We start from the raw sequence: 16172 nt of genomic DNA, 5'->3' as shown, positions 1-16172 counted from the left end.
ATGGTCATGGTCGATCCGATCGAACCGTACCGCTGGGGCGTAGCCCCCACACCCTCATACGAGATCAGTGATGGGCTCCGGGCTTGGGCCTATCGGCCCAACCCCTCTGCTTCCATCATAGATCTCAGAAAATTTTTCATTCGGGTCGCCACTAAAATATGTCGGATCGGGTCAATCTTTAAAACGGGTCAAGATTTCAAGACAAACTTAACAAATACTTCTAATTGCATTTTATAACCTGCAGTTTTACCTAGAATACGCTATTTATGTAGTTTTGATGCCATCTTTATTTCCTTTCAAATGCATATGTGATGTGGAATGAATCAGATTGAAAAATGAGTGTTGCAATGGTCTCCGACATAGGAGCTCTATAACTGCATTGATGTAATCCTTTTGACCTTCATTAAGCTTTACACTCTGCTGTTTGTCAAGGTGAACTTGGTCTAGTGGGTTGCAAGGGTCATTAGTTGGGTTCAATTCCTTTTCTTATTACTAGTTTTCCAACCATTTTTCCGACCTTACAGTGGTGGACCTTCTTGTAATGGTAAGGTTACTCCGTTGCGATCTAGTGGTCGTGGGTTCGAGTCAGGAAACAGCCTCTCCGTGAAGCATGGGTAGAGCTGCGTACATTATGACCCTTCCCATACCCTGTAGTGGAGGGGCTCATGCACTAGGTACACTCTTTTTTAGCATAGAAAATCTTTCCTTGCATGAACCATGTGTTATCTGACAGGTGGTGGAGAAATTTCCTATATGGTATAGAAGAGGATCAAAATTATCTCTCTCTCTCTCTCTCTCTCTCTCCCCCACACACAAACACTTTTTAACTTGTTCATCTTCCTTTCTCCCTCATCAGCAAGTTGGGTGGGTTACAGAGAGAGGTGGTGTGGGTGGGTGGGTTAAAGGTGGAGAGGAGGTGGCCAGCAAGGGCCAGGATGCTGGTTTAGGCAGTTCACACTTTTGTGCTCATTCTTTATCAGGTTCACTTTTCCATTTTCCCCCCTTGTCCAACTCCTTCCGCTAGTTAATGTTCACAGCTATAAATTCCAACTCTTGTAGGTATTTTGCATCCAGGGGGCTGCTTTTGTATCAGTGTCAGTTCTGCTTTGGACCCCTTACTCCCTCTTGCTACTCTACATATTCACCCTTCTACACCGGCTACAATTATTGGTCCATGGATCTTTATTTTGTACCAACAATCATGTAATTGAATAATACGACAAACATTCTATTCTAAAAGAGATGAATTCTCTCAATAAATTTACTGTCATTGACTGCTAGTTTGGTTGTGTTTTCTTTGGTGAAACAGATTTTCCTTTCCCTGCCTCTCTATGTGATCTCCTTCTCTCTCTCTCTTATGCGCGTACACACGTACGCACACACACACACAATCCTTATATACTTTCATTGCTAAAAAAACAAGGGTGTACCCAATGCATGAGGCTTTCGCCACTGCGGGGTCTGGGTAGACTCATAATATACAAAGCCTTTGAAATAACTTAGAGGGGGGGTGAATAGGTTATACTAGTGGAATTTTAACTCTTTTCGATGTATAGGTCACAAATGTGACTACAAGTTAAAACAATGCGGAATAAATAAAACAAGTACAATCACACAACACATGATTTATAGTAGTTCGACTCAATCTGAGTCTAGTCCACTCCCTACAAGAATCCTCTTGTAAGGTATTCCACTAGTTCTCCCTTTCAGTACAGTAGATAGGGAAGAAAACATTTACGATCTTTTTCACGGATAAGAGTATCCTTACAAATCCCCTTTACAGGCAGAGAGACGCCTTTACAATCTCTTTTGGAGGTAGAGAGACACCTACCTCTTTTTAGGGTAAGAGAATCCTTACAATCCTAAGTACAGTCTAGAATTGTTAAAACAGAAATAAATAGGAAATAGTGGAATAGGAGGAATACCTCAAGTGTGGTGCAAATGATGAAAATGAGAGATGAATGATGCACCTTTTGCAAAGTCTTCTCTTATGGCTTTGACTTGCACAGGGGAGAGTGGAGGACTTTGATTGAGACTTGAGCCTTTTGTTGGGATTGGTGTAATCGAACAACTCAAGTAGAATAACTTTTGAATGCTTGGAATAATGCTCTTAAAGCTCTTTCTTTATGCTTATTTAATTAAGAGTGGTTTGGGTATTTATAGGTGAACTTAGTGAAGCATTTTAGGCAGAAAATCTGGCTCTAACGAACGTATTCTGGGACCACCAGTCGACCGCCATCGGTAGCCGGTCGACCGCCAAGAGTCGTTGAGGCAAAATATAGCCGTTAGAGTTTTTCTAGGGAGGCACCGGTCGACCGGGACTTTCTTCTGGTCAACCGGCTATGGTCTCGGACAGTTCCGGTCGACCGGGGCTTCCAGCCGGTCGACCGCCAACATGACAGACTCTGTTTTGACAGAATGTTGTTATACTTGTAGACACCGAATTTTGTCACCCCCCGGCAATGATGATAATATGAAGGATTACATGTTGGACATTTTATACTTGGAGAATTTTCAAACTTAGAGTAGAAAATGACAAATTTTTCCTATAAACTTTCAAGAGAAAATGTTTTCAAAAATTAGAATTTGATGTTGTGGATTATTGTTGTTTGTCTCCTCAAGTCGGACATTACACTTTGATGCGAGAACTATGCGAATCGACGCCCGATTCTCTCTTTCATTATATGATCGGGGTCCCTACTTTATGCATATTTTTGTAAAGGTTCCCGATCGAGACTACAATCATGTCTCACATCATTGGATAGTGCTCGGACTGAGCTTTCTAACGACATATTACACGTCGAATTCCGACAAACGGTTTGAAAGATATGACCCCCGAAAGTTGACTCCAAAGTTCGGTATCAGATTCCATTCCGGGCAATCAAAGGGTGCCACGTGGCGCCCAAACCCCTTTGTCCAAAAGCAAACCTTTTGGGACAATTCTCTCTAGTTTTTTAGTCCCACATCGGAAATTTGAGAGAATTGTCCCAAGTCCCAAGGCTATAAGAATAGCCCTTCCCCTCTTCCAAGAAGGGGAGGAGAAAAATTGAAAAAAATGATTTGGGAGAAGGAATATGGTTTTTGCTAATTCCCTCTAAAATCAAACATTCTCCAAGTTTAAAAGTTTAATACATTAATCCTTCCTTGAGCCGAGAGACTTAGCCCGGTTCGGTTCGATTTTGGTCTTGAAGCACAAGGGTTATCTCCCCTTGTTTCTTGATTAAAGCCGGTTTAAGGTATTTTTCTTTTCTATTAGAACTAGTTTATCTAATTTAATAGATTAATTTCTAATTTATTAATATTTGATTTGTTTAGATTAATTATGTTTAATTAGTCTCAATTTGGTTTAATGCGGTTTATCAGATATAAATTGATTTATTCCGGTCCGATTAAAAATATTCAGGTTTAATTGATTCTTTTAGCTTAGTTAAGTTTAATTGTTTTTTTTACATGTTTACCTTTATTTGGTTTAGTTTTTAAGTTACTTTTGTTCTTTTAATCTGGACCCTCGGATCAGAATTTTTCATATAACCTAATCTTCCTTTTCTTCTTCTTTTCTTTTCTTTTCTTCTTCTTCTTCTTCTCTTCTTTTCTTTTTTCTCCTGCAGCAGCAACCGAGCCCCTCTCTTCTTTTCTTCTTCTTATTCTTCTTCTTCTTCTTCTTCTTCTTCTTTTTCTTTCTCTTTTCCTTCCCTGCTGCTGCAACACCCAACCGGCAGCAACCGAACACTCAACTTCCCCTTCTTTTCTTCTTCTTCTTCTTCTTCTTTTTCTTTCTCTTTTCCTTCCCTGCTGCTGCAACACCCAACCGGCAGCAACCGAACACTCAACTTCCCCTTTTTTTCTTCTTCTTCTTCTTCTTCTTTTTCTTTCTCTTTTCCTTCCCTGCTACTGTAACTGGCAGCAACTTCTCCTTCTTTTCTTCTTCTTCTTCTTCTTTTTCTTTCTTTTTTCCTTCCCTGCTGCTGCAACCGAACCGCAGCCGTACCTAACCCTCTCCACTCCCTTCTTCTTCACTGCTGAACCAGCACCAATCGAATCCCCTGCCCAGAGATGATTATTTGGCGAGGCTTCAATCCGGGGGCCTCGATGTCTCAGCTCGTAATGACTCAGTTGATTGGATTTACAAGGTTTATCGCCATTATAACTTCGAGCCATTGACTGCTTGTTTAGCCGTTAATTACCTGGATCGGTTCTTATCTGAGTATGAGCTTCTGCGTGGGAGTAACGATCTTAACAATAAGGAGTCATAGAAGTACCAGCTGTTGTCTGTATCTTTCTTGTCTGTGGCGGCAAAAATGGAAGAAACCAATGTTCCAATGTCTGGAGATTTACAGGTGATAGAAGGAAAGCTGATCTTCCAACCAAAAACGATTCGAAAAATGGAGCTTCTCCTACTGTCAGTGTTGAAGTGGAGGACTAATGCACTCACTCCCTTCTCCTTCTTCTCCTTTTCCTCCTCTTCTTTCCCTGCCACCGTTGGAACCCTTAAACAGCAGCCACCGAACCCTTGCTCTCTCCCTTCTTTTGTTCCTTTGAAACCTGAACCGCACATTCCCATCTCCATCTATTCTCTTCCCTTTTCTCTCTTCTTCTTTTTCTTCTCTTCGCTGTAGCTAAATCCAGCAGCACCCTTCTTCCTTTCTTCTTCTTCTTCCCTGTAGTAGAAAACCAGTCCCCTCTTCTCCTTCTTCTTCTTCTTTTTCTTCTTCTTCTTCCTCTCTTCTTTTCTCTTTTACTATGGCCGAAACCCCATCTCCTTCTCTATCTCTTTTTTATTTTATTTTATTTTTCTTGTGTTCATTTTCTTTTGTTTATTCATTTCATTTTTTTATTTATTTATTTATCTTTGTAATTCAAATTGTAATATGCTCCCAACCCCTATCATTGTGTGACATTTCTCCCATTTCACTTTTGCCTTCGCCGTGTTTTAATTAATTCTCCGTGTTTCAATTAATATTTTTAGGGGATTTCATATGGAGTCCTAGGGTCACTCTAATCCAGCCCCTTAGGATCGAGGGTTGAAACCGATTGGGTTTTGCTCATTATTTTTGAATCATATGATAACCACGGGGTTTCACTAATTTCTGTTAAGATAGGGTTTTGAATCAACAAATGGATATATGGGACGTAGTTTAGGGCGTGTTTAGTTTAGGATGGGCGTGGTTGGCCCCTCAAACCGACTCGTAGCATTAGGTGCGTATTGGGGATTTGGGTTTTCCAACTATCTCCTATCTTTTGTACTCCGACATTCACTTGCATTAGTGTAGTACTAATTTAGATTAATTCAAGTAACTTAGTTAACTTAATTAGTCATTTCGACTGTTGTTTATTTAATTGTGGTTAATTTATTTAGTTTTTTTTTTTAATCACTGCATTTGATTTCTTCATTCAATTCAATTTATTAAATTTGTGTAATTACCAATCTTTTTCCCTCTAGTAGTTCGTTTATTTTAATCGATCAATTAATTAGTAATTTAATGTAGGATAATTAACTAGATTAATTAGTTAAAAGATTATCTTCTCATTAGCTTAACTAGGGTTTTGAAAATGTTTAACTCATCTTAGGATTAGCTCAAGGTAAACATAATTAGTGCAATTAGGTTTCGTGATTAGTTTAATTGTAGGATAATTAACTAGATTAATTAGTTAAAAGATTCCCTTCTCATTAGCTTAACTAGGGTTTTGAAAATGTTTAACTCATTAGTTTAACTAGATTAATTAGTTTAATTAAACCTTAGGTTTAGTTTAATCCTCCTATACTAGATTAGGTAGATTAGTAAAAATGCATTCATTTAATGTAATTAGCCCATTTAACTTTTATAAATTAATTAGGTCTCATTTAATTTATAAATCTTTTTAATTAGATTAAGTAGGATTGCAATAATTTATTTCATAAATTACTAGGGATTAGGATTAATCATTTTAATTGATTCAATTTAGGATTTCATAAATTCATTGATCATCCATCTAGGTTAGGTTCAATTAATCGAGTTAGTTCAATTTAGGGTTTCACAAATTGCTCAACTAATCCTAGGTTTAGGCTTATTTCATTAGTTTAATTTAAGACTCATAATACATCAATTAAATCATTTAGGTTTTTTCTAATTTTAATTAGCGTAATCATTTCATTATTTGCATCATAACCTAGCTAGCATAATTTAGACACTTGGTTTAGGGTTTTCACATGTCATGCTTAGATACCTAGTTTAGGGTTTTCATTGACCTAGATTTAGGACTAGTTAGTAGGGTACAAACAAACTTCGGTCAAACAAAAAGAGACCGGCCTTCGGGTTGGGCAGACTGGGTGCCTAACACCTTCCCAGTCTGTCACTTGACACTTGCCCAGAATCTTGGTGCAAACTAGCCTTATCCATCAGAGTCATTAGTCTCTCTCCCTTGATTGGGGGAGACATTTATGGTCCTAGACCCTTTTCTAGGTGGCGACTCCCTTTTACCCATAGCGTGTATCCCCCCTTGGCATTTGACGACCAGGGGATACTATCTCATCTCATTAGGGTTGAACCCAAGAGCGTGTGTACACGCGCTACGTGCAGTATCGCGATCCCGTGGCGGGGGCGGAGGTCCATGGTACCTACAGTGGCGACTCCACTGGGGATGTCAGACTCTTGATTGACCATTGTTTGTATAGTTTGTTTGTACCTTATTGTTGTATTTTGACATGTTATTTTTCACTTTTCATCACTTGCATACACTTCTTGCATTGAGCACAGCATGCCTTACCCTCATTCACCCCCGTGGTGTAGCTGTCAGGGTCCCTTACATATGTTTGGGCCGCCCCCAGTTACATCACACCCCTTGATACCGTACCATTTAGGCTTGGAATACGGAACTTATCGGCGAGGGTGTTACCTTGCGTGCTTGAGGGAGATCACACACATTTAGGTGTGCCCAAAGAGACACAATCGGTTAACACTCTGAGTTCGATATGCTCGAGCTATTCCCCTATTGGTATATCAAAGGGACCACGTACCTCTGATTCATTCTGTGTATACGGGTGATAGGTATATCGGTCCTGTCAAGGTAGCCTTTCCGGTCCTAAACCTAGCCAACATGCATCATGTACTTGGGCATAGAACCAATGACTAGGATCAACACAACTAATGTAATATTGTTTGCGGTTCATGTTGGAACCCCTTGTAGTCATTTTTACCCGTCTCAATCTACCCTTTACCAACGGAAGGATTGGATTTATCATTAACATTAAAGGTGCTAGTGTTTATAACTACACCAGTTGTTGATTCTTACAACTGCACCGTATGATTGGTACCGTGGCTATATGCCAACACCACCAGTCCGATGTGGTATAGGTCTCAACCTGGTAAAGGTTTCACACATGCTATCTCGATGTTAATGGTGGACCCAAATTCGTCCACCACGGTTTTCGGTGATTGATTCGATGTAGATCCGCCTATATGGAAGTTCTTACATGAACCACCTTGTTTGATCTATCAATTGAGAGTCTCTTCAACTTAGGGGCACTTCCTTTTGGTTTACCGCTAAGTTGATGCCACTCTCATTTGAGCTGACTCTTGTTTGGTCTAGTTGTCATTGTTTGTGTATGCTTTGACCCTAGTTATGCTCACGTAGGAGAATGTACTTGTTACCATCTCATCCTTTCTTTTGTCCATTTTCCGGTACTAAGAAGGAGTGTAATCCGAAGTTTCACTTTTCATCATATTCTACCCAATTGAGGCACCATTTCTCGTCAGGAAAGCCATTCCCTACCCTTGTGGGTCAGAGGTCCTGATTCAATTAGACTAGTGAGGCTTTCACCAGAACCCTCATTAGAAGTGTTTCCCGTTTCCCCAAAGGGTACAGATACCATGAGTCAAGATAACATTTCACCAGCAAATCCCGACTCCATGGAGGCCCGTGTCACTAAGATTGAGGAGATGTTAGCAAACTTAACTGCGATGATGCAAGCTCAGGTTGGTGGTGCTCGACCGGCAGAAGTTCAGGACCAACGGAGCCATCTCCATAGTCCTAGGGTTGTTCCTCACCTCAATGTGTTAGGTGCTGAGGATGATGTTGTGATTGACAATAGCCCTGCTATAGGAAAGTCTGAAAGTCTTGAGAACCAAGAGTTGAAGGATAAAGTTGGTCGCCTTGAACACTTGATCAGGAACCTCAAAGGTGTTGAAGATCAGATCATTGATACTGAAGGGTTATGTTTCTTTCCTCATGTTAGGTTGCCAGAAAAATTTAAATGGACCTCTGAAAAGTTTGATGGTAGGGGTGATCCCCGTACTCACTTAAGATCTTTTATTGGCCAGTTGAGGGGAGGCCGAGGCTTCACGGATGAGCAACTGGGGCAGGCCTTCCAATTTTCATTGACTAGTGTTGCTCACCATTGGCTAATGGCCCTAGATTCTTCCTTAACCCGCACTTGGGACGACATGATGAAGGCGTTTACTCGTCAATACTCCTATAATACAGAGATAGAGTTGACCAGGAGAGAGTTGGAAACAACAAAGCAAGCGGCAGGTGAAGGATTCACTAGCTATTTGAAAAGGTTTCGTGACAAAGCGGCTCAGATGTGGGATAGGCCAAATGAGAGAGAGCAAGTGGGAATGATAGTGAGAGGATTGCAAGACCCATACCGAAAGTTTTTGTTTGCTCTCCCCATCCTCAACTTTGATGGTTTGATAGTCGCGGCACAACAGGTCAAGGATGCCATCTTTCAAGAGGAACTCCCCAAAATGGATCGGTTTGCAACTGAGTCCAGTAGTAGCAGAAGACCTCCACAACAGAAAAGCTCAGGGGTCAATGCCACAATGTCTACTTTCCCTTCTGCGGCACCAACATCGTCCACAATGGTAGCTCCGTTCACACTAGAGCAAGGGACAGCTCCTCCCAGTCGACCTAAGAGGCAGTTCGCCAATTTGGGTGCACCCCTGAGTTCAGTTTTTAGCAGATTAGCGAAGGCCGGATTGATTTCTACGATCCAACCAAGGCCTATTCCCGAGCCAAAGCCATGTTGGTATAATCCAGACCTATTCTGCTACTATCATTGTCAAGAAGGATATACCACAGATAACTGTTTCAATTTGAAACATGCTATACAAGACCTTTATGAGCTAAAAAGTTTGAGCTCCGACCTAAACAGCCTAATGTAACCACAAATCCTCTTCCAAATCACCAATCAATCAATGCTCTTAGTGAGAATTTGAAAGAATTTGACCCCACCATCTTTATTAGACATCTGTCTATCCAGAGCGAGGGGCATGTTCATGTGGTGAAATCGGACGCAAAGCACAAACAGATCAAGATAGTTTAAGGAGAGTTCATGAAGTATCAATTAGAAGCATCTGAGACTCTTGAGATGGTACCCTATTTCAAGAACTTGAATGGTCAATTCATTAAGGAAGTGCATGACTCTTCATACTTTGGGTATTCAGAACTGTGACTCAATGAAATATCAGGAAAGGAGTTACCAGGTTTTGAGATCTTCTTTAACTGCGTGGTTGATCGGGCAGAGTCTTAAGCAGTTTGGTAGGCCCATCTGGGGCATCAAGGAGGATTTATGGATGTTAGTAAGCTTTTTGGTACAGAAGTTCTGATGATTATAGAAGACGAAGAGGGGTTGGTCATGTCTGGGTTCAAGTCCTTCGGTGTTATAGGTAGTCAGTCATGTTGTTAGGTATTTCCAGCTTTTTCCCTTTTGGTTTCGTGTGAGAAGTTTTATCTTTTTTATTTTGATGTTGTGTCAATCCAATCAAGTTTCCACATGGTGTAATCATTTTATTTTTTAATGAAATAGTTTATTTTGAGTATTTTGTTTGTTCTCTTCCCCATTTCCATCTCTTGATGATGAATCTTGCAGTGATCTTTCGCCTATTTTCTTCAAATCAACAAAAAGGAATCAAAGAAAAAAAAATCAAATATAGAAAAAAGGAAAGAGCAACAAAAAAAAAAGGAGCCCATCAGTCATTCGTCATTCATTTTGGTGCCAGAGCCTTGGTAATAAAAGGTCTTGAGCTCTCCACACATTTAATCCCCTTCCAACTAGTAAGGAGCTTAAAGAGAATTTTTCACATCATTAAGCCTATTAAGGGAGGCCATCCTTGGCCGCTAGTTATCCGGAAAAAATCCTGACAAGTTTAAATCCGCTAGTTATCCTTTTTGGGCCTAAGCCTATCCTTTGGAAAGCCCATTATGGCCTACCCATATCCCATTACCAAGGTACCCTTCACATACTTAATCCTACTAGCCTCTGGGGTTTGATTAGAAGACATTTTTTGTACTAGAGCCTGATATTGACAATGTTGGGGAAAAACACTTTTCCATTTCAAAATTTAATAACAAGAAGATAGCAAAGCTCCAAATTAAAATTTAAAAAAAAGGGGGGGGGGAAAAGGAGCAAAGCTTTAATCCGAAAGCAATCCAATACCCTAGGCAGGGGCAAGAGAGAAAATTGCTCACAAAAATTGAAGAAAAAGAAAGAAGGCAATAAAGGCAAAAATTAAAAGATTCTAGTTAGACCCTGGGGGCATATTTGAGCTTTTACCCTCATTTGGAACCAAGTCCTAAGCCCTATTATAACCTAGCAAGTCCTCCTAGGCTAAATGTGGTGAGATTTTCTCCGATAACTTTGAGCTTACCCAGTTATGATGGAACTTAATTATCAAGGCTTTACAACCAATACATCATCCGCTGCAGGAACTACGTCCGACCTGATTCCTGATTTACTTAGGATACGTAGGCAGCTTGAGAAATCAATTTCAAGATTGGTCCATCACCTCAATCACCATATTACCTTGTTTTGTTTGGGCTTCACAGGAATGTCCTTTCTTGGCTTCCTATTTTGAAAGCGATTTGATCGTTGCTACTTTTATCATCAGGAGATGGCTTGCTTAGACTCGAACTCTTTCTCCCATCTCTTATTCCGACGGATTCCCAAGAGTTTCACCACTTTGTCCTTTCTTCTAAGCCTCCTTAGTTGGCGTGATTTCTCTAGTGAGCTCGTCATTCCATGTAATAGCTCTCCACTCTACACTTGGTAGAACCATTGGGTCTGCATCCTTTTCATATTGTTTGATTGTCTTACTACTTGTTTCTTAGAGCTTGTGCCACAGACATGATGTTTTGGGTATTTTAAGGAGCCGCCCCTCAAGTCTTGAGAAGCAGCTAAGAAAGTTACTACTATCCCCGCTCATAAAATGTGGGCAACATCAGAAAGGTGCACTCACAGGAAAAAGAAGGGATCAACATGTTGTGGATGTTTACCATGAGATAAAGATTTGGTTGGAGCAACCGAAAGCCATTACAATTGAAGACATCAGACTATATTGCCATAAGTTGCAGATACATCCAAGTAATGCATATTTAGGCCAGATTTATTTGAGTTTAGGCCGAGCAAACTGGAGATGTCACAGTCTGGGGCAACAATCATTGATGGGTTACCTCCCTTGTTTTAGCTTCGTTCTCATGGTGAATTTTGTTTCAGCAAAATCCTTCTTTGTCATTTTCTAATGTAAACACTTCTCACTCCTTTTTATAGTAGTGGTCATTTACACTCTCTTACGTGAGCATAGTGTTAGGATTTGCATGACTAATCCTTTGTCTAATCAATCAGGTTGATGTTTGTTTAAATTTAATTGCAATACCATTACATCTCATGATTAAAATGTTGAACATTTAAGATTTTTAGGTATTTAACCTCAAATGCACCAGCTCATGAGGATTGGTAGCAATGGTTCTTTACACCATGGCTAAATCTATTTCAAGTCTAGTTATTTATGGTGCAAATTGGGCCTAGCGGTAATTTACACCAATGTTAGCTCCATTTCAAGTCCGGTTATTTACACCAAAGATTAGGCCTGGTGGTTATTTACACCAATGTCAACTCCATTTCAAGTCCGGTTATTTATACCAAAGATTGGTTCAGATGGTTCTTTACACCATGGCTAATTCCATTTCAGGTCCGGTTATTTACACTGAAGATTGGTTCGGATGGCTCTTTACACCATTACCAATTCCATTTCAAGTTCGGTTATTTACACCGAAGATTAGGCCTGGCGGTTATTTACACCAATGTCAGCTCCATTTCAAGTCTGGTTATTTACACCGAAGATTGGTTTGGATGGTTCTTTACACCATTGTCAATTCCATTTCAAGTCCGGTTATTTACACCGAAGATTGGGCCTGGCGGTCATTTACACCGAAGATTGGGTCTGACGGTTATTTACACTAATGTCAGTCTCACCTCATAGTCCGGTTATTTAAGCCGAAGATTGGATCTGACGATTATTTACACCAATGTCACCTCCATTTAAGTCTAGTTATTTTCGAATTGAAGATCGGGTCTGGCAGTTATTCATACGAATGCCATTTCTATCTTAAGTCCAGCTGTTGAGATTGAAAGTTGCGTCTGGTGGTTACTTACACCGAGGTTAAACCTAGTTTCTCTTGTGTTTGAGCATTCATTTACACCATTGTCTCATATTTGCATTTATGGTCTGCTTGGTTCTTTATACAAATGACAACTGATTGCATCTACACTTCTTTTGTCATACTTGCATTCATAGTCTACTTGGTTCTTTATACCAATGTTGGCTAATTACATTTACACCGTTTTTCCATACTTGCATTCACAATCCGTTTAGTTATTTACACCTAACGGTTGATTGTATTTACACTCTTTTCCATACTCGCATTCAAGTCTACTTGGTTCTTTATACCAATGTTGGCTAATTGCATTTACACCTTTGTCTCATTTTTACATTCATGGTGTGTTTGGTTATTTATACCTGACAACCAATTGCATTTGTACTCCTTCATACCTGCATTCATTGTCTACTTGGTTCTTTACACTAAGAATGGCTTATTGCATAAGCATACTTAGTCTAGGTTTTACTTGCATATTGACCAACTACGGTAGGTTTTATATCATGGTAGCACCCACACACTACTTGATTTCGCATGTGTTATCGATCGACATTTCTTATCTTTGGTCTTATCTCTTATTTTGCATTTGCATTTGCACCTCCACCATCCTTGAGCTAGATGTCGGCAGTACATTGCTCTTGGTGACAAAATGGTGTGTTCTTTTCTTTGTCTTTCGACCGTTACACGGGTCTCGGTCAAAGAGAGGCAATCTGTAGACACCGAATTTTGTCACCCCCCGGCAATGATGACAATATGAAGGATTACATGTTGGATATTTTAGACTTGGAGAATTTTCAAACTTAGTGTAGAAAATGACCATTTTTTCCTATAAACTTTCAAGAGAAAATGTTTTCAAAAAATTTAAAATTTGACATCGTGGATTATTGTTGTTTGTCCCCTCAAGTCGGACATTACACTTTGATGCGAGAACTATGCGAATCAACGCTCGATTCTCTCTTTCATTATATGATCCGGGTCCCTATTTTATACATATTTTCGTAGAGGTTTCCGATCGAGACTATAATCGTGTCTCACATCATTGGATAGTGCTCGGATTGAGCTTTTCAACGACATATTACACGTTGAATTCTGACTAACGGTTTGAAAGATATGACCCCCGAAAGTTGGCCTCAAAGTTCAGTATCAGATTCCATTCCGAGCAACCAGGGAGTGCCACGTGGCACCCAAACCCCTTTGTCCAAAAGCAAGCCTTTTTGGAAAATTCTCCCTAGTTTTTTAGTCCCACATCGGAAATATGAGAGAATTGTCCCAAGTTCCAAGGCTATAAGAATAACCCTTCCTCTCTTCCAAAAAGGGGAGGAGAAAAATTTAAGAGAAGGAATATGGCCCCATGGAGGTTTTTGCTAATTCCCTCTCTCTAAATAAAGAATTCCTCCGAGTAAAAATTTTTGAATGTGTAATCCTTCCTTGAGCCAGGAGACCTAGCCCGGTTCGGTTCGATTTTGGTCTTGAAGCACAAGGGTTATCTCCCCTTGTTTCTTGATTAAAGCCGGTTTAAGGTATTTTTCTTTTCCTAATTGCTGTTTAGAACTAGCTTATCTAATTTAATAGATTAATTTCTAATTTATTAATACTTGATTTGTTTAGATTAATTATGTTTAATTAGTTTCAGTTTGGTTCAATACGGTTTATTAGATGTGAATTGATTTATTCCGGTCCAATTAAAGGTATTTAGGTTTAATTGATTCTTTTAGATTAATTAGGTTTAATTGGTTTTTTTTTTATTTAACATACTTACTTAAGTAGATTTGATTTGGTTTAGTTTTTTTTAAATTGTTTTTTGTTCTTTTAATCTAGACCCTTAGATTAGGATCTCAAGCCCTAATCTCCCCCCATTCTCCTTCCTTATTCTGTTGGACCCAATTACCCTACTAGAGTACTAGTGGTCCTAATGGGCCTCAGCTCGAACACTCTCCTAATTCCTCTAATGGGCCTTCATCAAGTTCTCCTATTGGAAATTCTCCAATCTGCCTTAGTGAGCCTCATAACAGCCCCGGGGCTCACACTTGGCCTCTTGATAATTCTTTTGCTAGACCTAGACTAGTTTTCCTGATACCGAACTTAATGGATCTAAACATAACAGTTTTCCTGCCCTTGTGGTTCCTATCGTTTCTTCTCTAGCCGCCCCTCTCCACTCTCTTCTTCTTCTTTTTCTTCTTCTTCTTCTTCTTCTCCTGCTACTTCTATTCCTCCTAACCGAACTCTCTTCTTCTTCTTTTTCTTCTTCTTTTCTTTTTCCCTGCTACTGCAGTTCCCTTTTTCTTCTTCTTCTTCTCTTCTTCTCTTTTTCTTCGTAACCGAACCTGCAACCGAACACCCCTCCTTCTTCTTCTTCTTCTTCTTCTTCTTCTTCTTCTTCTTCTTCTTCTTCTTCCTGTCTTCTTTTTTCTTTTACCATGACCAACCCATGTCCGAGCCCTTGTGGATCTGGCACTCTGTTCTTCTCTCTCTTGATCTATCAGAATATTTTCTCCAGCGAAAGTCTTACTCTAAAGCTTGATTTCTCTCTTGGATCATTGTCTCTAATCACTGAATTTTTATTGGATTTTGATCTATTTTGGTTATTTCTGGTTGTGTTTTTACTGAGTTTCGGAGCTGCATGTTCATCGGGGATGGCTTCTTCTTGCGTGAACAACATCAGAATGTCACCAAAGAGTTTCCTAGACTATCCTCCGACTTATTCATTGTACGGATGGTTGAGTCCTAGAATCTCTTTCAGTCGTGATTTCCCTGATTAAGAATCAAAGATGAAGGCATCTCCAGGAACAGAACAACTGGTGAAATTGCCAGAGAAACAAGATCTGGAAACTCTTGTCAAAGACTTCGGAGATTTCGAGTTTAGGCTTGAAGATCCTGTGACAATGCTCTCGGCGGACGAGCTCTTCTTCGATGGGAAGCTTGTAACTCTGCAACTCAACACGGTTCATCCTGCTATTGCTTCGGGAACAACGGTGACGTCAGATGAGATTAGTTCGCCGGAGACGGCGAAACCAAGACGGAGAGCTGAGGTGTCTAGGATGGATCCATACCTGTTCTCCCCTAAGGCACCGAGATGTTTGAGTAGATGGAGGGAGGAAAGGGTTTCTTTGACCAATGGAGAGATTGGAGAGAACAATCTCTGAAGGAGGAGGGATTTCCCTTCTTTTTCTTTTGGGTTTCGTTCGACTAGTTAAGGGTTTGAGAGGGGTTTCAGAGAGCAGAGAGAAATCGAAAGAGCAAGAAGCCGGAGTCTTCCCCTTCATCCTCTTAGGGTTTTTCTTGTTATAGATTATCCAATCAAATGCTAATCTTGATATTTCAAATGGGGATTGGGATTATTACAGACACAGTGGTGGGTTATCGATGGAGAATTGAACTGCAGAAGGAGATGAGGACTGGGTTTCCACCTTTCTTCACTTCTTCTCTTTTGCTCTCTTCTTCTTTTTCTTCTTTTCCCTATGGCTGAAACCCTATCCTGCCTTTTCCTTCTTTCTGCTTGACCCAATCTGGAAATTAATCAAACCTGCAATCAATCCAGTTCTGAATCCGTTTCTTTTTATCTCTGATAGTGGGTTCTTTTAGAATTAAAGTGTGTTTAAATTAGATTTAAATTTGAATGTCTTGCCATGTTTGAAATCATTAGATTTAGATAGGTTAGTCAATGTCATGTTGGCTTTGCTCAGTGTTAATTAACTTGTCTTTTTTTTTATATAATTGATGATTTGATGTTAAAAAGCTTAATTTATTTTAGGATTAGCTCA

The 16172-nt window shown here is 39.9% G+C and overlaps 1 protein-coding gene across 1 annotated transcript; it reads left to right on the top strand.

Moving 5' to 3' along the window:
• The first annotated feature begins 14697 nt into the window (after positions 1 to 14697).
• Positions 14698 to 15970, top strand: LOC122069724. Its single transcript, XM_042633788.1, has one exon. It carries the CDS (start codon positions 15180 to 15182, stop codon positions 15552 to 15554), a length of 375 nt encoding a protein of 124 aa, XP_042489722.1. The 5' UTR covers positions 14698 to 15179; the 3' UTR covers positions 15555 to 15970.
• Positions 15971 to 16172: the final 202 nt, after the last annotated feature.

This window comes from Macadamia integrifolia, unplaced genomic scaffold (genome assembly GCF_013358625.1).
Source record: "Macadamia integrifolia cultivar HAES 741 unplaced genomic scaffold, SCU_Mint_v3 scaffold690, whole genome shotgun sequence".
NCBI classification, from domain to species: Eukaryota; Viridiplantae; Streptophyta; class Magnoliopsida; order Proteales; family Proteaceae; genus Macadamia; species Macadamia integrifolia.
Note: the sequence above shows the minus strand (reverse complement) of the source record. Positions and strands in the feature narration are given on the sequence as shown.